This window comes from Manacus vitellinus, unplaced genomic scaffold (assembly GCF_001715985.3).
Source record: "Manacus vitellinus isolate BGI_N305 unplaced genomic scaffold, ASM171598v3 scaffold_29_pilon, whole genome shotgun sequence".
Classification (NCBI taxonomy): Eukaryota; Metazoa; Chordata; class Aves; order Passeriformes; family Pipridae; genus Manacus; species Manacus vitellinus.
This window is the reverse complement of record NW_021940207.1, coordinates 710,736-731,884: the sequence shown is the minus strand read 5'-3', so window position 1 is coordinate 731,884 and position 21,149 is coordinate 710,736. Positions and strand designations below refer to the sequence as shown.

General features: G+C 41.5%; 1 protein-coding gene across 3 annotated transcripts in view; it reads left to right on the top strand.

The window, feature by feature from the left end:
• The window catches only part of GNB4 (G protein subunit beta 4), a 62,589-nt gene extending 41,592 nt beyond the window's left edge, over nt 1-20,997 (top strand). For all 3 annotated transcript variants that reach the window (XM_018074886.2, XM_018074888.2, XM_018074887.2), the window contains exons 2-10: nt 5,812-5,911; nt 10,217-10,255; nt 10,964-11,070; nt 11,955-12,018; nt 12,772-12,934; nt 13,131-13,197; nt 13,337-13,538; nt 14,727-14,943; nt 16,158-20,997. In XM_018074886.2, coding sequence (XP_017930375.1) covers nt 5,855-5,911; nt 10,217-10,255; nt 10,964-11,070; nt 11,955-12,018; nt 12,772-12,934; nt 13,131-13,197; nt 13,337-13,538; nt 14,727-14,943; nt 16,158-16,264 — 1,023 coding nt within the window. In that variant the 5' untranslated portion in view covers nt 5,812-5,854 and the 3' untranslated portion in view covers nt 16,265-20,997. The remainder of the gene's footprint in view (nt 1-5,811; nt 5,912-10,216; nt 10,256-10,963; nt 11,071-11,954; nt 12,019-12,771; nt 12,935-13,130; nt 13,198-13,336; nt 13,539-14,726; nt 14,944-16,157) is intronic.
• The last annotated feature ends 152 nt before the right edge of the window (nt 20,998-21,149 follow it).

Here is a 21,149-nt window from a genome sequence, read left to right as displayed (position 1 = left end):
GCCAAAGTCTTGTTTAGTACTAAATGAAGAAGTGTTTTATGAAAATCTTCTTTGGCACATCTTGAATACATGAAGTATTGGTCTGTGTGTGCTGGCAGGGCTCAGCTTCAGAGGCAGAACCCCACTGTCCACCCCTGCAAACACTGTCAGCACTCACAGGAGGCAAACAGGTAAATTTACACAAGCAACTTCAGCATATAAAGGTTTTGTGGCCCAAAGCCTGAATGTATGTGAGTTACCACTGTATATCTCCTTTGAGAGAAAGCTGGGGTGTGCCTTGGTGTCTTTTTCCTATAATTAGTAAGGTGCTGTAGTTAGCATTCCTTATGTTTAGCCACCTGTGTGATCATTAGTAGGGAGGATCACATGAAAGTTATGTGAAACCTCTCTTTTTGCTGCTATCTGTTGATCACTTGTGAGATCTTGCTGTGTATGAGTTGAAAAACTAAAGTTGATATGTATAGGTAAGCACTAATTTCAATTCTAAAGGACTGATTTTTTTGGTACAGAATGAAATTCTTACCCAAATAACTCTTGAGTTGATAGCTCTTAAGAATCTAGTTACACTTTCTGCAGTCCCTTTAATCTCTAGATATTTGACACGAAAATAGTAATCCTTTGCTGTGACAAGGGGCATATTTACACTTCTCTAGTAATTTTTTTTTCCATCCTATGTATATGGTGATTTTACAGGGGAATAGGCTAAGCTTGCCAAGGCAAGTGAAAGTACCTGTTATTTTAAATACTTTTTTTATTTTTAAGAATATAAATTACTTAGTTTGTAAACTGTAATCTTCTCTGAGACAGAAATACTTGAAATAGAACTAAAGGTTCCTATCACTACATGCTTGGCTATTCTACTTCGAATAACCTGCAAATACCAGCCTATTTCCTGGCTTTCCAGAGCTCCATCAGCTCTTGGTCCCTGTGCCAGCCCTCTGCTCAGTGCCATGGGGTCAGCAGGTCCTGTCTGATGAACTCCCTGCATCCCAGCTTGTGTAGGCACTGTGTCCTGCCCTGCTGCCTGCTGGGATGTCACAGGGGTCTGGGCTCAGTGAATCTTCTCAAAGTGTGAGCTCAAGTGCATTTGGAGTGAGTTTTTACAGAGAAAAGGGTGTTTTTCCAACCACAGTGTTCTGAGTCCACAGTTTGTAAAGAAAGTACTTTGGAGACAAGAAACTGTGGTAATTTGTCACCGCCTGCCTGTATAATGAAGAATTAAACTCTTAGCAAATGGTGTTGCTACTGAATCAGGAATAGTGCAAGGGGTAATTTATCTGTGGAGCACTCAAGCCTGCCAGTGGCTTTCTTGACACTAGATATGCAGTGGAATCTGACTTAGTTAATTATTTTGCCTCGGGAGGCACTTTGTTTTGGTATCACTAAATTCACTTGTACAAGTCCACTGAGGAGAAATTGCACTGAGGGACAGTTCAGCCTGCAAATGGCTGAGGGCAGAGATGTGCTGCCTTGGCTACACAGTGGTTAGTGCTCCCTGTATTGCAGAGATTTACTGCCTTGGCTGCACAGTGGTTAGTGCTCCCTGTATTGTTGCTTCTGATGGAATCATCTCGTGTCCTTGACCCCCTTTCCTGATGCCTTGGGTGTCCTGCTGTGGTACACCCCCAGCTACCAAAGGTATTAAAAAGTTTTTCCCCTTCCTGTTGCTTGTCCCCTCAAGGCCTCCCTGCCACAGCAGGTGATGCTGTTCATAGTCCATCGTGCACATCATGAATTGCATTTGGAGAGAAGCATCTGGCTTCTTTATCAGAGGTGCTACTTCTGAATGCTGAAAAGCAGATAACACTAGGGATCTGCATCTAAGGGAAGTCAGAGTATTTTTTCTCTGACTCAACATTTATTAAAAATATGAATAAGTCAGGGAGGTAGGCATTACATTACCCCAGTGTCCTGAGGTGGCAGGAGGAAGCCTCACTCCTGCCCATACAGGTAGAAGAGCTGGTGGCTTTGCTGTGTACATGATTGAGGGCTCCTGGGGAAATTCATGTTTGGAATAAAGATTTTTTTCCAGGCTGTGAGGCTGTGCTCCTTCCTGGCTGTAGTATTTTGATCTTCCTGGAGGGGAGAACAAACAGGCATGTGTCTTTTGTAACCTAGTACAACACTTGTCGAATCCACTGAGGTTTTCAGTAATTTGTATGAGGAAAAAATTGCAATATAGAGATGACCTCCGTTCTTGGCAATCCCTGTAAGCCCTGCAAAAGCAGTCCCAGCACTTAATCTGATAAAAACGAAGTTGTTTATCTGATGCCTCATAGCACTGGAAAATAGCACACTTCGAGGTCGTGGTGATGACCTGCTTCTCTGCACTGAGGACAGGTTTATAGGATGTAGCCTCTGCTTGGCCAGTGCTGCCAGGCATCTCAGGTCTGAGTTCTTGCTGTGCTTCACTGATACACTTAAAAACATACAGCAAGTAAATCTAGTCTAGCCAATGGTCTATGGACATAACTACATCTTCAACCATATCACTGTAGCATCAGAAGTATTAAAACAGACACAGATGTATCCACAAGTTCCAGGCATCCAAGCAGGTGTTTCATCTTCCTGTGTTGCTGTCGTGATTCTGCTGACATCAGTCGGGAGTTTGACAGGAATTCGGAGACACTGCTTGCAGGGTTAGTGTGAATCTCAAAGGCATCTGTGAGAGCTTCCTCCCTACCCACTCAATTTCTGTACTTTCCTGTGGGCACATCAAAGTAGTACTAAAAAAAAGAAGAAAGTAAAAATCCCAAGTGGAAGCATCTTAGTCCCAATTCTGCTAAATACTTCATGGTGGGGGATGATCTGAACACAGAGGCCATCGGGAGCTGCCGCCAGCCGGTGCAACAGTGTTGGATGCGCTTCAATTTAATAGTTAAACTGTGCACTTAGTTTGTTTACTGTAGTATCCTGGTGTTTATACATAGCTTAAGAATATCTCAGAGCTTGCTGTTCAGCTGCTGCATACTGGAAAGGAACTTTAATGCTTAAAGCTGGAGTAATCCAGTTCTAAAAGAAACCTGGATTTTGCGGGAATGTGTGCTGGCTTGAAGGCCGTTCTGTTCACTGAGGTATGGCTTGACCTTGAACCACTGACATGTTTCTGCTGAGCAGTAATGCTAAGGCCTTGCAGATTTAAAACATAGTGGTGCTACTAGGGCTTTTCCACTACCGAAAAAATATATCTTTCAAAAAATATGGAAGATCATTGTCCTTTTATTTGCTTCAGAATTATAGCTAAATGTGGGTGGGTGGGTGAGAAGGCTTCTGGAGCTGGATTTTCTCCATGTAGAAACTTGGAGAAGTGTAACACAATTTAAAGCTGTGTAGCTGCTGGTGCAGGAATGGCATTAATGGTGAACAGAGCTGATACAAGTGACATTAAAGTCCCTAACAGCAACTTTGTAGTTGAAGTGCAGGGTGGTCATTGATGGACTTCGAGTGCCAGTGCAGTGCTACAGCTCATTTCCTAATATGCTCATGGTTTTACCTATGAATAAAAAACCCCCTGACTTTAGGTGGCTGTGACTGGCCATGCATACTTCCAGGTGTGAATAGTGTCACTGTCTTTATGATCAATAATTCTCTATGTTGAAGTGACTGTTTACAGAGCACTCAAGTGTGTGGCACATTACAGGGCAGAGGCTGACTTCCCTTCTCAGAAAAATAGAGACACATCAACTTCTCTGTTAGGAATCTTTATCTTCTGTTAAAAATAGCACACAAGACTACTAAACATTGGCAGGCAGCACGGCTGGCCAGCTTAAGACCTTTGAGACCATTGTTTTGTCTGTGTTACCTTTGAATAGATTCTAGATAAAAAAAGGAAAATCACAATGAGAAGATTAATTTGACACAGTCAGAACTGAAAGTGGGGCTATATTTCATAGAGGTATACCCATTAAATGCATTAAGATTGTAATTAAACTGATAGATTTTAAAAGTATGTGATTAAATGTGCATCCTAAAGGGATGTCTTTAATGCTTAGTTTTTAAAATCAGACATGAGTGCTAATGACTTCTGTGTTATACCTACTGTGCATTATGTCCTGTTAAGTAGTTTAGGCGTCTGAAATAGGAACATGATAGTAAATGAAGTAGTCTGATACTCACATGTGAATTACAATGTCTTTGTAGTTGAACAGAGCACAGGTTTAAGGAAGGAAAACCTCATAGTTTGTTTACATACAGCTGGAAGTATTAGTTAGACCTAAGTCACCACTTCTGTTACTGGTTTGGATTTATTTTGATCTGGAGATGATCCAACTTTTGTATGTTTGTGAGTTTGTTCTGAAATGGACTTTGCAGTGAAGCACGAGGTTCAGATTGATAAAAGGAGTAGATGGATAATTAATGAAGATACTTTTCTTCTTGAGTAGCCAGAAATTTTTTAGCTCTCAAACACTTGTTTAAGGTGTTAATCCAGGGGTGTTTATCTTATTAGTAAATTGCTTTGAACCAAAACTTCTCACTCTTTTCAATCTATGAAGTGTTGTGTTTTATAGATGGAGAAAAGCTTTGAGTCAGTCTTTTAGAGCACATCACTATTGGACTACAAAGAACCAGGATCTAGACCTAATAAAGGGTTTCCCTACAACTTCCCAGACACTCTGTGACCCTTCTTCCTCTGTTTTTTGGCCATTTTTCAGTGGACTAAATAAGAAGCATAAAATAATGTTTTGAATGGGTTTTTCTTCCCGCTTCTTTTCCTTCCTTCCTCAATTTTCATTTTGTGAGCAATACTCACAAACTTTTGTCTTTCTTCTTCTATAAGCTAGAAGTGGTTTGGCTTTTTAGATAATGTCATGGGAGCACCACCATCACCTTTCTGGTGTGCTTTTCCAGTCATGAAAAAATTACAAATAGGTGCCTGGCTTGTTTGTGAGCAAGTTACTTTCTGATGTTCCTTTCACTGCAAGGATATTGAAGTCCCCGTGTGTGTGAACAGACTTCAGAGGTCTCTGTAGTGGTTGCACTGCTGTGCTGGGAATAAAGAGGAAAATTGATCTGAGGAAACTTTGTTCAACATGCTGAAAAAAATCTGATGCAAAATCTGATTTGAAAAAAAAAATCACTAACCTGAAAGTGTGCCTGCACGAAGTCTTACTGTTAATTGATCTTCTTATTGAGGTTGCTTTGAGTCCTCAGTCAGATGAGAACTGCTTTAGGCAGCTGAGGGCTGTATCAGCACGAGGATGCTTTTAGGGATGGTTCAGGCATTGCTATCCCTTCTCACTGCATGGGGGCCTTTGAAATAAAAACATCATTGTGCCTTGCCCAGGGAAAATATGGGAAAAATTGGAGAAAACCTGCTATTTCAGCTGTAGTCAATGGTTCAGAAATTTCATCTGTAATTAAAACCAAGCCTGCCCTGGCTGTGCTGTGCAAGGTGCCTGTATCACACCCCCGTTGAGCCCAGAGGTGAATGTTGAGGGGACCTGCAGCCTTTGCTCTCTGTTGCCATCTTGGGGCACAGAATTTGTGACGGAGTTTGCGGGCGGGTGAGCAGAGCCCTGCTACAAAACAGGTTCTTAAAGTACAGTGGGTGGTTCTGTTGACAGTTGCTTCTATATTCAAAATAGACTTCACTTAATTCTACTTTTCATGGTAATTCAGGGATTGAAATCATTTAAGTCTTGCCAAATTCATTAAAGACAGTGTACTAATGGGAATATCTATTTGGAAGCCTTTCCAAAGGCAGGATAAATATATATATATATATATATAGGTTTGTGGGGGATTTCGTTTTGTTTTTTTTAAGAGGAGAAAGTGATACTGAAACTTATTTTTCTTCCCTTTTATTGGCAGGTTTTCTTCACCAGTGGAGTGTGAGAAATAAAGGCTGAAGAAGATGAGTGAGCTGGAACAGTTACGGCAGGAGGCAGAGCAGCTGCGAAACCAAATCAGAGTGAGAACTGCTAATTGCTTATTTTTCATTATAGAATTCCTCCTTTAAGGGAATAAATTGTAAAAATCACATCTATTACTACACTTGTGTAAGCTGTGCAGAGCCTAAAATGTTTTTGGAATATTTGTTTAAAAATCAGAAGAGCCAATGGTATAATGAAGCATATTCTTAGTATTTCTTGAACAATATGTTTTATTTCCTGTTGAAGTTCTCTGAGTTTTGGTATTAGGGGTGTATTTGTCTCTGCAATTTTTTTTTTTATTTTGGGTTTTTAAAACAAGAGGGGAGCAGCAAACTTATAGAACTTTGGCATTACAAACTGGGCTTAGGGGTATTAGAAAAGCTTGTTCTGGGCTAAAAGTGATGACTGTGCTGCCACTCTTGAATAGCCTGCAGGTCACAGCATGGACTGTGAGAGAGAACCTTCCAGGGTTGTCATTTCTACAAGCCCTATTTCTTTGCTTCCTGTTGAATTTATTTTTTTTAAATGCTGATTCCCCCCATATGTTCTAACTTTTTGTTGTATTTACTCACTGAAGATAAACCAAATATGAGCTGTCATCCCCAAAGTCAGTTTTCCAGGAATCTGTTGCGACATGCCTGTACATTTCAGTGATGCAGTTTTCAGGAAAGTACAAAGCATAATAAGGATATTCAAAGTCTGTTTATTTTTAATCAAGATTTTCTAAACATGAAGCATCCATAAACCTGATTTATATGGGAATGCCTTATTTGCAAGCATTCCTATCAGCGGGGAGTACAGGTTTCTTGGAATATGTTGCACACTGACTTTTTTTAGCACGGCATCTGCTGGCAGCAGTTGTTGTGTGGTGTCTCCTGCTTCGTGTGAGGCTGCTTGTTGGTGTCAGCCATGTGGAGAACACACTTCATGTTTCACGAGTTGTGGTGGGGGCAAGTGTTACTTTCCTGTTGCTTGTTCAGTATCCCATCATTTCCACTTAAAACACTCTAGAAATAAAAGGGTGGGATCAGTCAGTGCTGTGGCACTGGGTGCCCCTTGCAGTAGGACATGCAAATAAATTTTAGTTTAAAATACTTTTTTCTACTGAAGCTTTGTTATAGCGTTGCACAAATAAAAGTTGTACATAATTTTTCCTCTACCTGATGTGTGAAGACTGTCGTTACATGACATCAGGGTGAGCCAGTTAAGTCTTTGCTCAGTCTTGGTAATCAATCAGACTGATATTATGTTTTATTCAAAATTGTGTGAAGGAAGAGCTGCCAGGAAAGCTCCACTGTGCTGCAGGAAACTTTGCTTCTTTTTTAAATTTTGGAGCATAAAAATCTGATTGGCCCTTTGTATAATTTGCCCTCCATTTTGTGGCTTTATGTCAATTTAACATTTCCTTTGTAACTCTGTCACCCAGCCGTGTAACTGGATCTATCAGGTGTAGCTGAGTAAGCAGGGCTGTATTGCCTTTGGAGTCTTTTGGCTCAGCAGTGACAATTAGGGATTCCTCTTTGGATCTGAGTGCAGGCTTGGATACCTTGTGCTTAATTCTGACTTCAGATATATATGCAACTTACAAATGCTCCTGGTGACTTAATACCCAAGAAACTTTCTGACTAAATAACTCAGTTTCATATTTGTATAGATCACTGTTTATCTTGCTTATTAAATCATTGCACAGTTTTCTTTCTAAATAGGTGTTTGTTTGGGATGGATAAGAGGATAGGTACAGGAGCTAAAAAAAAGTTCCTTTTAAGTGTCTAGATTCATTGGGCTGGTAATTTTCAGGAGTTATTTTTGATGCACTCCTAAAATAGGTGAGGTCACTACCAGCATTTGATGTTTTATATATAGCTAGAATTTTGCTGTCTTACTTGTTTACGGCTCTTGGGTTTTGTCTGATATTTCCTCTAACAGTATAATCACAAAAATCAGCTTTGTGCTTAGAAGTGAGGTCCAGATCAGATTGTACCTACCAGCTTCCTCAAGTGTACAAATTGCAGTGCATAGCTGTCCATTCCCCTTTTTTTAGCCTGTGGTATTTTGGAAGTGTTTAATGATTTTTAATTTTTTTTTCCTGTGTGGTAGTGATGTGGGTACCTGTCTCCCCATGCAGTAACTGCAGCTGTAGCTCAGTTGTGTACACAGACAATGTTGGAGGAATAACCTAAGATTGCCAGAATTTTTAGTGCAGGAGGTTTGAACACTGAACTGTCAGATCTGTCAGATGAGTCTATGGTTAAAGTTAATTCCCAGTTTTCTCTGTAATAAAAGTTCCCTTGTGATATGTGTGTCCTCACTTTGAGAACTGAAATTGAGGATAATGATTTTTGGAAGTGCTGCTTACTTGGCACAGTGTCACTTGAACCAGACATTTTGAACAAATAGGCACTATATGTAAAAAAATCCATGAATTTTAGGGAAAAAACTGCAGTCTGAGGTGCATGTGCTCAGAAATCGTGGGGGCTGCACACTGATCAAGCAGGTAGATTTTTCTCACCAATTTTGCATTGTCTGCTGCATGAACTGAGAAAATCTACAAGTACATAGAGGAGCTTTTTTATCTTTTGACACTAATGATTCTGTTACAACGATGCTCACGTAGAAATGACAGTGTCAGTGTAAGAATTAAAATAGTCTCTTGAAACTCTCCTGTTCCTGCAGCTTTGCCAATTGTATGGCAAGTGTTAGGCAGCCTCAAGTACAGGTGTTGCTAATAGCTGTTTCTTAAAGAGAAAAAATGCTTTGTCTCATTTGGACTGCATTGAGAAATCATTTTATGTTGAACATCTTTAAGTATTTCAGCTAAACCAAACAAGTAAAGTTGTTTAATATCCAGTGTGTTTCTTCCTGTGGATGAAATAAGTCCTGAGTGCTAAGGGATTTGCTGCTCTGGTATTTTAAACCCCTCCTGATTCCAGACGTCAACATTTTATAAATATTTCTACAGTTCAGACATTATAAAAATAAGTTGAGATGACTTAATCCACTCTCAGGCTTGCTTCTTGGGAGGAGAGCTATAAAGGGTGGTCAAAATAAACATGCACTTAAGAAATGTTGAAGTTGCAATGTCAAGTAACTCTCAAGCAAGAGCTTGAAAAAAAAATAAGATCGTGGTCTGAAAGTGTTGATGCAGTTCCAAAATGTGTGAGTAAATGTTTCCGTTCCTCCTCTCAGAGAGGACTTTGCCATTTGTGCACAGATTGAACTGTGGTGGGGTGGGGGGACACACAAATGTGTGGTGAAAACCACTGTTTTTGGGAAACTGGAGAAATCACAGGAGTTCAAGAGGGTTCTGTGGCTTGATCCTTCAGTTGAGCTGTCAATGATTTTAACTTAACTTGTGCTACACAGTTCCTGTCTAATTTTAAGCCAGTTTTAAACCAGATTTCTCAGAAGGAGTTGCTGACCATGTGCCTGTTTCAGTTTTTCAAGTGCAGGGCCGCAGTTGCAGGAGGGCAGTGCAGTCTCAGCTGTAACTAAAACCAGGTTTTGCAAAATCAGTGTTGTGGATCAGGCTCAGTGGTGCTCACCCATGTCAGGTGTTCAGTCTGTGACTGATTATGTGAATGAAGGGAAAGTCTGGTGTTTAGGTCGGGTTGAATCATGTGCAGAAAATAAGTGCTATGTCCATGCAGGCTGAAATAAGGAAAAACAAAGGAATGTCTGTATGGAGAGCTGAGCACCACCCGTTCATGAAATGAGTGAGGGCATTAGTAGAATCTTTTTTTTCCCCTTCATTTTGCATCAAGTGCATCATCAGGTGAAGCTTTGGTAATCCTGCTGTCTGTCCTGCTCAGATCCTGCCTGTTGATTTCCATCCTGCCTCTCCCAGCTGGCACTGTCACCCCTGTGATGCCAAGGGGGTTGATAATTAATGTACAGCCTCATGTGGCACAGAGCTTGCTAATCATGTGTAATATATGGTTGCTTTTCCAGGTGGATCAGTTCTTCCCTTGTGCTCAGCACACCCTGAGCAAGCACATCCACCCCAGGGAAGGAATACAGGGAAAAGGGTAGGCACTGGGACTTCAGGATGGCTGCAAGTGCCTTTGAATCCCATAGTCTGTAGAAAGGGAGATTCAAAGGCTGCTGGGGCACAGCCCTTCCTAAGTCCCTTTTCCTCCACTACCCCTAGTTGTGTACCAGTGCTTTAGATCCCCTGAACAATCCAACCAGTTAGGGTGACAGAAGGTGTATGGGATGTCAGTCGGTGGTGTGTGACTTTTTGAGTGTGTTGAAGCCTAACTTGAGTTATTTTTCCTTTAGACACTCTCTCAGTTGATGCTCAGTGTTGCCTTTCCAATTCAACTTGTTCCATTCTTCTGTTTCAGGATGCCAGGAAAGCGTGCAGTGACACAACTCTTGCTCAGGTATGTTCCTGATTCTTTGTATAGCCTCTTACTTGGTAGAAAAAAAAATTAAAAATACCAGTTTATGACTGTTGCATGTTCCTGTTCAGTAACTGAAAGAATGAAGTGAAAGAAGCCTTTGGAAATGTACTGTGTATTTAAAACAGAACAAAACAATACCACCAAAAAAACCCAAATAAACAAAACAGGAAAAAAATCCAACCAGTCAAAAACCCCCCATCATCTTAATGGATCCTGCTTCCAGTTCACCTTTTAAATAGAGCATGTTTATTGTGTTTAATGTATTTAGAAGACTTCAATGAATGTCTTTTAGCTGTATTTTGGGAACAAAAGGATTTTGCATTTAAAGTTCTGCCGTGCTTTAAAAAAGTAACAGTGCAGTAAACATTGGAGGATTTTCTTTCCTTGGTTTTAATTGAAAACTTTCAGATTTGATAATCTGAAATAGCCTTAAATAGCTTTTAAAAAGCTTTCCTGAAGTTTCAGGTGTAGCCATCATGAAGAGTGTTACAGTCTGTCAGCAGTAAAATCTGTTTTTGTCAATGTTGCAAGGACCTAATCCTGGGTGTGCAACAGTAGCCCTTTTTTGTTTGATTTTGCTGTGAGCCAAGGCAGATTATGTTCTATCAAAGTTCATATGTATTTTTGTTATCTCGTGCATTAAAAATAGTTCTCAGTATCTCGGGGGTTTGTGTTATTTATTTTTAGATCACAACAAGTCTGGACTCCGTGGGTCGGATCCAAATGCGGACCCGGCGCACGCTTAGAGGTCACTTAGCCAAAATCTATGCCATGCACTGGGGATCTGACTCAAGGTTGGTACAGGGGAGGCTTAAACCTGCAGTTTAAGGGTTGGAAATCAGATTGTCAGCTTCAGGTTTAATGTCAGGTTTTGGGAGTCTCATGGAGTGATGTTGGGGCCCTTGAAGAGACATCACAGGTTTTTTGGGTTTAGTTATACTTTGCCTTCTTAAAACTGCAGAAGGGTGATAGAGAAGCCTTGGTTGAGAGGAGAGGTACTTGGCTTGTTCTTACTATGGGTATTTTCCCTTTTCCTTCTTTCATTTTTAACCAAGTTTTTGACCCTGTTTAAGCAGAGGAGAGCATGTGGTGAAGCACATTTTTGGAATGCTGGGCATTGTATTTTCCAAGATGTTGAATAATCATGTAACTGCTGTGATAACAAAGATTTCAAAACTTTACGGACCAATTTTATTTCATTGAAAAAAAAGATCCTTTTGTACATAGTGGGAAAAGTTGGAATTTTGTTATGCTGCCTTTAGAGCAACTTATGGTCAGGTGGTAACACTGCCTCGTGTCTCTGTCATGTTGTCCAGAGAGGAATACATCTGGACTCTGCTCTCCAGGTTTATTTTCACCTAAATTCCTTATTTGCTTTCTTATAACTGTGTAGTTAGAATATTATTGTGTGAATAATGAAAGCAGCTATGGAGGGAGTTCATAAAATGCGTTTTCACCAAGTTGTGTGGTTGTGTTCAGTGCTAATCATGAGTCCCTGTGCACATGTGACTCTTCAGTCAGGTCATGTGTAGATCAAGATCTTTGCAGACTTTTCCCAACAAATGCACCCCTCCATGAAACTTCTGAATCACTTGGTAATCATGAATGATACATGTATATTTTGAGATATTTGTGGTTTGTTTTACATTAACATGTTTTATTTTGTGTTTATATTTAGGCTACTAGTCAGTGCTTCTCAAGATGGAAAATTAATTATTTGGGATAGTTATACAACAAATAAGGTACTTATTTATAATCTTTATCAACAGTTAATGTATGATTTGTGTGTTTGAGAAGGCTTGTGTCTGTTTTTTCTATGGTTGCAAGTCAATTAAAAGCAGCAGTGTTTCTAATTCAGACATAATTTTTTGTTCCTCTTTGACTAGCTGATTACTAGTGATGTGTTGCAGGGTGTGTTTCTGAAGCAACAGTTAATTACATAGGTAATATGTAACATTTTCACCCTTAAATTGCTAATGCAGTAGCTGGTAGCTGTTGCTCTCTGCCTGTCTGGTATTGTGTCTGAAACTAATTTGGTTTTGAATTGTAGAAATACACAACCTCAGAATTTACAGGAAGATTTTGGGTTTGAGGGCAGAGAAAGGAGAAGGAATTAAAAAGCTGTGCTTACATAAACTGTCCAGTCTCCATGGGCACAGCCATCCTGTCTTACGACCTATAGCTCAAAAATGTAAAAGAGTTGGACAAAGAAATTAAATAGAATAAACAACTGTTGTAAGTGTTTAAGTTTAGGATAGCTTTGCTGTGGAATAGTGTTGTGCTGAAGTTCTGTATGTCTGCCCTGCAGATACCACTGGTGTCTGTCACCCCAGTGTGTGTGGATGTGTAAATATGGAATGAGCTGTAATATGTTGTAAAATCCAGATACTGAAGCTTATAGTGCACAGTGCCCGTGGTGTGTTTGAGCTGCTGAACGAGTGACTGGGTGAGAGGGAGCTGCTGTCCGTGCCCTCACGAGCTGTGTCTCTCCCAAGATGCACGCCATTCCCTTGAGATCCTCCTGGGTGATGACCTGTGCCTACGCTCCCTCTGGCAACTACGTGGCCTGTGGTGGCCTGGACAACATCTGCTCCATATACAACCTGAAAACCAGGGAGGGGAACGTGCGGGTGAGCCGGGAGCTGCCGGGACACACAGGTCAGCCATGGTCTTCTTCCACTTTGGTTTGTTACTGCACCACAGCAAACCATCTCACTCTGAGGTGTGCTGTGAGCTGTGCAACAGTACTGCTGGTCACACACTGGCTGTGGGAGAACTTTGATGCTGTTCTTGGATTTTAAACTTGCAGTTATTACTCCTGGGTTGGAAACTAACATAACTGTTTTGTTTTTAGGATATTTGTCCTGTTGTCGCTTCCTAGATGACAACCAAATTGTCACTAGCTCAGGAGACACCACTTGGTGAGTTTTTGAGCTCTGTTGGCCTTCCCTCACCCCCTCTTTTTTCTTTTCCTCTCTCCAGTGCCTTTATTTGTATTTGAAACTTGAACTCTGAAATAATCACAGACACAGTGTTAACGTTGTAACCTTTTATCTGCAGCGCTTTGTGGGACATTGAAACTGGTCAGCAGACCACCACGTTCACTGGGCACACTGGAGATGTGATGAGTCTCTCCCTAAGTCCAGACATGAGGACTTTTGTTTCGGGTGCCTGCGATGCCTCCTCGAAGCTTTGGGATATCCGGGATGGAATGTGCAGGCAGTCGTTCACAGGGCACGTGTCAGATATTAATGCAGTTTGTGTAAGTGATCCTTTGTATTTCCACGTGGGAAGAAAGGGGGAGGATAAAGGCTATATTTACATGAATTCAGCTACTGAGTTACCTTGATTTAAAATCAGTTAGTTAGGGTAGGGACTGCTAAATTGGAGAAGGTTGTCTAATAAATTATGATCTAGTTTGTAACTGAATTATTATTGCCATTATCTGTGATGCATTAAGCTGTTCTCAGGATAGTTTCAGCAGTGTTTTTGTTCAGTAACTGAGACATCACTTTTTTTAAGAAGTGAAGAATGGACTAGGGAGATTTTTTGCAGTGTAGCAATGAGTTAAAAACTGAAAATTGCAGATAAATGCAATATACTGGTGCAAAACAGCCAAGTGTCCTCATCTTAAAGGTTTTGGTTGAACAAAAATGTATTTAATATTTTCTTTGAAAAGAACTTTCAGAGAAATATTCTGGAAGGCAAAGTTAAAAATCGGCCCTGATGTTGAATATTCCCTGGAATAATTTGGTAATATTTATAAACTGGATTGTATTTCCTCTCTGTCATAGTAACACTATGTTCTGATCTGCAAGATACAAGCCCTGGTAAATAGGGAATGAAATCTAAGTCTAAGCTGCATCTGTTTTTGATAAACATGAAAAATTATTAAGGCTGAGAAAATACCGAACGCATGACCAGTACAAAAATGCAGATCCTATACTTAGACCTGGACCCTGAGATGTGCTGAGCTCTCTCCATTCCTGTTTCAATCAATACGGATGTTGAGAGGATGACTCGGATTTGGAGTAGATTTTTTCTGAAATTGAATTGCTTACAATCTTCTATCTTGGCTGAGCCAACCTGGCTGACCAGCTCAGGATGGAACATCATGTTCCACTTCTCCCTGTCTTCCTGGCCCACAGGCAGGATGTACAGAACTGGGGTTTACTCTGTTCTGGAGGAGTCAGCTGCATCCCCTGTGACTCCTGTTACCCTGCACGTGGGAGCTGGCTGGGTACAATTCCAGTCCTCAGGTGTCACCAGCACTGTTCCAGAGGGGTTTCCTTGCATAGTTGTTTATATGCATTTTTCAACATGCATATATTTCTTTAAAATAAACCACTCTGGTCACCCTGGCAAAATAATCCTGTCATGTTCTTAAACTCCTGCATGAACAATGTATTTTTCTGGTGTCAAACTCTTGTCTCTTAATTAAAACTTCCAGTTTTTCCCTAATGGACATGCATTTGCCACTGGATCTGATGATGCCACTTGCCGGCTCTTTGACCTCCGTGCAGATCAGGAATTGATGATGTATTCCCATGACAACATCATCTGTGGGATCACCTCCGTCGCCTTCTCCAAGAGCGGGCGCCTCTTGCTCGCGGGTTACGATGACTTCAACTGCAACGTGTGGGACACCCTGAAAGGGGAGAGGGCAGGTGAGGACACACAACTGCTGGGAGCTGTCCCAGGGGATGTTCACACTCTGTGCAGAATGCAGAGCCAGTTCACTGCCAGTGCTGTTGCTGGTGTTATGGAATCTGCCTGCTTCCTTTTAACACAGTTCTTTTGGAATGGCACCCTTTTATTGCATTTGGTTCTGTTACACTGCATTTCAGTTCCTTCTCTGGTGTTTGCAGTAAATGCTGCAGTCAGTGGAACAGGCCTGTTTTTGGGAATGAGCCATTACAGATCTCTGTGCTGGGAGATCCCAGCTCTTGGGGCTGAGGAACAGCCTCCAAAATGACATTACATCTGCAGAAAATGCATTTCACTGAAGTATGTGAATTTAAGTAATACAAAATTACACATTTGCATTGACTTCTGCACCCATTCAGAGGCAGTAATTCTGATTGTAGGCTTTTTGCTTTGGGGACCATCATTTCCTCCTGTTGGGAGAGAGGTGAAGTGGACACTTCTGGTCCTTGAATTAGTCACTTCTGTCAGGACACAGCATGTTTATAGTGCAGCTATTTCTTTGTGCTACTTACAGGAACTTAAATGCTGGGGCCTGGTTCAGTTCTGAACATCAGTTCTGCTTTTCAGACTGAAAATAGATCCTTTTCCTTAAGGGACACGTGGGTAGCTGAGTTCTGATAGACCTGGGTGTGGAACCTTGGCAGAGCAGACAAGGGCAAGAACAGGCAGAGGGAAAGCAAAAGCAAAGTGGGAAGAGGCAGGATAGTGCTCCTCTTCTGATAGTCTGACATGATATGTGGGGGATTTGTGATCCCAAGGGTTTGAAAAACTTGGGAAACTCAAGGTGGTTCCTGTTACCAAGACATTGTCAGGAAACATCACATTTGATTTTGGAAGTAACTTGATGACTGAAATTGTGGACAGCATTGCTGAAAACAGGGGACAGATAACCTGATTAGGGATGAGGACATCTTTGGGACAGGAAGGAGACATTACATTGTGAGAGCAGAAAGAAAAACGGAGGCGATACCGTGTGTATATGTTTTTAAAAACCTTATTGTTGAGTTTCTTGTTGTGTTCTGTATGGTTCTTCAGGGTAAAGGCAGAAAGGATAATTAAAATCCTGCATTACAACTTCTTTTAGTAAATTTAAGACTTGCCTGGGAGAGCAGAGTAACAGCTGAAGTCTTTGACATCCTGCAGTCAGTAACTTCCATTGCTTCTTCTTTTCCAGGTGTCCTGGCTGGCCATGACAACCGTGTCAGCTGTTTAGGTGTCACTGATGACGGCATGGCTGTAGCTACAGGGTCTTGGGACAGTTTTCTCAGAATCTGGAATTAACTGGGAGCCAAAAATGTACATTCTCCATTTGAGATCTGGAGAGATCAATGCTGCAGCCTATAGCTGTGAAATAACATTTCTACCTTGTATTTGCAGGTGAAGTTTTTCTATTCACTGATTATTACACAAAAAGGCTTTCTGTAAACTAGAAAAAAAAATCAAGTGAAGAAATAGGGGAGGGGGGAAGAAATCACTGACTTTTTAAAAGGGGCCAGCACACATAATCATGGTGACCGACAAACTAAGAGCCAGTCTTTTTGTTTTTGGTGGTTTGGTTAGATTGTCCTTGAAGGGTTTTTGCTTGTGCTCAGTCTGCTAATCCTGTACTTTTTTTTTTGTACATAACAGAATATACACATTATAGCAGCCAATCATGTAACATTTGTCTGTATGTAAAGAAATATGTTTGCATTTTTTAAGGAACTACATTTATAGCTTTGCTTTTAACCTGAGATGTCACTTCTGAGTTTTGTAGTGGGTGAACTAGATTGCTGTTTTCAATGTTTTTTGTGAATTTACTGTAGATAAAGTGAAGCCAATGGTATGTATGTGTTTTTTATAATGGAAGGCATTTGGTTTTTTTTTTTTAAAGGCCCTGGAGACTCCCAGTTAATACCTACCGCCTTATTCACTCACTTCTTGACCTGCTTGCCTATTTTTAATCAGGGGGGTTCTTCCTTCAAGCCAGTGGTTCCTGGTTCATCCATTGGCAGTCATGGCCTCCAAACACCAAGGAGTTAATGCCAGGCAGGCTTGCAACAACAGCAAAATTAATTTGAAAATAAAATAATTCCAGTTCTAGAAGTTTTAGCTTCCTTCCTGCAGCTTTTTGCATCAGTTATTCCACGCTGTCAGTCCGTGGGTACAGAAGCCAAGTGGTCGCTGCTGTCGTGCAGTAGCCGAGTGCTCGGCTCTGGCTGAACGGGGTGGGTTTGGCCCATCTCAGGCTCCAGCTGATCTGCACTGACAGTGATTCAGCTGCTGCTGGGAGCCCAGAGCAGTGCCTCTGCAGAGCTTGCTCAGTTCCACACCAGCTGAGAAATTCAGGAGGACTTTGCTTAAATTCCTAAAGAGGATTTAACTGTGCAGTTAATCGCCTGTAATCCCCCTCCAAATTCGGGGGTTGCCAAAGCACAGCACAGCCAAAAGTGCTTGTTGTCAGTTCTGTGCAGTGAATTATCAAAGGAATTGTGTAACTGAAATGCTTCTCTGTGACCCCTGAGAACTTCCTACGATAACCTTGACAGTGGTCATTCTGTGGTCACTGAGGGCTGTGCCAGGGGGTTACTGGATGCCAGTTGTTCTGCAGCTCCAACACTGTAAATAGCCCTTTCCTCTCCTTTCCCCATTTGATTCTGATTTGGATGTCAGTTGCTTATAAATCTGATCAGGTACAGTTGAGCGTAGAGAGAGGAAAATCAAGTGACTGATGCCCATATGAAACTGCCCAGGGAGGTTGCTTAACTTCCTGGTGCCTGGCAGCCTGTCTGAACAGTGGATGTTCCCTTGGGAATCTGAACGTCTGTGGCTTTTTTTGAAAGGGGGATTAAGTCTATTGGCTTCTCTTAAGTGACTTACTGTAAAAATAACATGAATTTTAAATCACCAGGTTGGAAGATGATATTAGTTATTGCTCCTCAGAACCGATGGGGAGCCTGGGTGTCTCTGGGTCAGGTAGTCATGATAAGGGCCAGAATTTTGTAATATATCCAACTGGATTTCTGGCTGAGATGACTATTTGTCAAGTTTCTGACATTTTTAATCTTAAATTTCAGTACTTCCAGACTGTGCCTGTAAACTTACCATGTCTGTAGTGGTGAAGGTGCCAATAAATGTACCAGTCAATCACAGTAAATTCACTTTAAAATAAGGAAAAGGCACCTCTTGTGCTGGAGAAGGAACATTTCCTAACAGCAGCCTTGTGGTGTAGGACCAAAATCCCACTGTATTGTGTCTCACAGGAGTTCCTCAGCGTTTTGCTTTACGATCTCTCTGCATTAAAAGAACTATTGTGGAATTCTTGTAACTCTTAAGTGAGCAGCTCTTTGGGATCTTGCAGACTCAGTTTATTTTTTAGTGCTACACTCAATTTTTTTTTTTTTGTAACTCACAGCTGCCTTGAGTGAATCATTCTGGAAATTTGTTACTAAAGAATTTTAAGAAAATATTCTTTTTCTAAAAAACTTTTTTTCCATAGAAGTGTGTTTTGAACCAATTTCCTAGTCAACACCTTTGCCAAGACAGGTGCCATTTTTACATTCTGGTATTAAAACTGGTTTCTACTTGTGAAACTCCAAAACCAATTTTACAGCTGTATATAACTTTTCTTACCAGTTCAGGTATCCTGTAACCGTGGTAATGGCTCTTGTAAGGTTATTACTGCAAATAACTTCACTGTCAGTGTTGGATGGCTGTTGTCTGTTGGATTCAGCTGCGTTTAAAATAAATACTAAGGAATGCCAACCACTTGCTGAGGTGTCCAAAGGCATCACAGAGCCCTGCCTGCCTCTGCTCCTTGGGCACCCTGGGTTTGAAGTGCCCCAGGTCCGAGGGGGCTCCTGTGTCAGCGCACGAGGAGACGCTGGAGAAGCCCGAGCACAGCGGGGAAAACAGCATCTGGTGCGTCTTGGGAACTTGGAGAAAGCCTGTGACAGATCCTGCCCAGGTGACGTTTGCCGTTTTGTTCCTGCCCTGGAGATGGGTCATTTTTTTAAGCCTACAGATTTCAGTACCACAGGTGCTGTGTGAGGCCATGTAGTGACTCACACAGGCAATGGCATTCCTGTTAAACGGCTGTCTGACCTCTCAAGGTCGATGCCCCTGATAAAATGGATGTGGCTTCAATGGTAAAAGCTCAAACTTCTCCTAATACAAGGAAGGTAGTAAAATGACCCTTTGTAGGTTTTACTTAAAAGGTTTTACCCCAGTTTGAATCTCAGAGAAACTGGTGTGTGCCCACAGTTACCACGGGCTTGAGTGTGCAGCTCCTGTGATTCCTGACTGCACTATGAGAGCAAACTCACAGTAGGTCTGGCAGCACTAGCGGGCACATCTTCACTGGCTTTCAAAGTTTGTTGCCAAACTCCATCCTTAGCTGAATTTCAAGTAAGTTGTGTCATTAAGAAATGGAGTAGCCAGGAGCATTGTGCCAATGGTGGCTGGGTTGTTCTTGCCCAGCCTCTTCTCTGAAGGCAGTCGGTCATGGCTTGGGAAGCAGCGCCATGTGCTTGGTGTAACAATTTGTTTTATTCAGGTAGAGCTTGTCAGCGTTTTCCTACAAGACTGAACTCTGCAATAGAGAGCTCTCCCTTCGGGCGAGTGCCCAGCCTGGGCTTGTTCCTGTGTAGACTCAGGCGTCTGTTTGCTGGAGGAGAAAGCTGCTGCGGCGTTGTGCTGATGTGCACTCTGCACTCCAGTAATGTGGCCTGTTCCCATCTGTCTCCAGACCTTTTCCTTCCAAACGTCACCACCCTCTGCCGTGCTCAACTGCAGAGAAGGGGCAGCACCTGGCAGAGCCGACAGCTCAGTATATTGATGAGATTTGTACCGGTGGAAATGGAACAGAGAATAAATAGGCTTTTCCCTGCCTATGGACAGGGCCTGACCTTGCCTTGGTAAAGCTGACCTGGTGCAGCAGCAGGTCCCAGTGTGTCCTTATGTAATGCATGGGTTGGAAATAGTTAACTCTTTACTTCAGTTGTGTAACCGCTTGTCCCACGATGAAGTTCACATTAATTACTTTAAGGTGGAATGAAAACATTGTGAAAACATTCCAAGAGTTGTAGTCTGTCCTCTCTGAGGACACTGTCACCTCCACTAGGTTTAGTGCTGTGCTTTAAGATGTTGGTGAGAGTATTGGCTAATTGGACTAGTTGGTATCAATGGTTGTGTAGCAGAATGGCTGGTTTTGAGATAGCATTTCCTGTACAAGTACTTAGCATGGGTTGATGGTGCACTGTGTATCCAGTACTCTGGCATGCATGCTGGTCACACTCCTCCTACACTTCAGAGGCACCAGAGCCTTTTATCCAATTGCTGGTTATGTAAAATACATGCAGAATGTTAATGCAGTGTTGTTATGGTAAATGTGTGAACAGTGTTACTAATTGATATAACTGATAACAGATTACATGTGCCTGACATTCTTATACCACACAGTATGTTTAGGTTTTAACTAATATGGACTTCGGTGGAATAGTCTTAGATATTTCAAGCCTTTGTTTTACTTACACAATGGTGCTCTCTTTGTGTTTTTCTCCTTTTTTTTTTTTAATAAAAGCATCTGAACACTTGTAGTACATATTACATCCAAAGGAGTCCAAAGTAAAATGCTTCTAAACATGCTTGATTTTACTTTGCCTTTAGTTCCCAGGATCTCTCATCAGCTTTTTTCGTTTTGTTTTTACTTGTTGCTGACTACTTTGGAAAACTTTGGTAATGTTACCAATTATGAAGTGATTCTGCACTGCCTTTGGATTGTGTATGTATTCAGAAACAGTCTTAAAGCTTTTATTTAAGCTATTAAAAAAACCAGGGACTTGTGCCATTTGTTCTTTAACAGTGCTGTTGTAAAAAGACTTCCCTGTGACAAAAAAATCACTTGCTATGAACTCAACTGTTTATAGCTTTTTTTTTCCAGGATGGATCTTTTTCTTTGTATTTGTACAGTGGCTCAGTGAAAGATGTTGCCATGAGTTGATATTGTAACCAATAAACAAGTGCTTTTAACCATCCTGGATCACCTGTCAGTGTTGTAGTAGAGCAGCCCCTGGGACACGGGATGGGAGATGGAGCAACCTCAGCAGTTGGGACCTACCCTGGATCTGCATTCCCTGTGGGAGTGAGGTGCAGGTCTTCACCTTGGACAGAGCTGCAAAGAACTTAA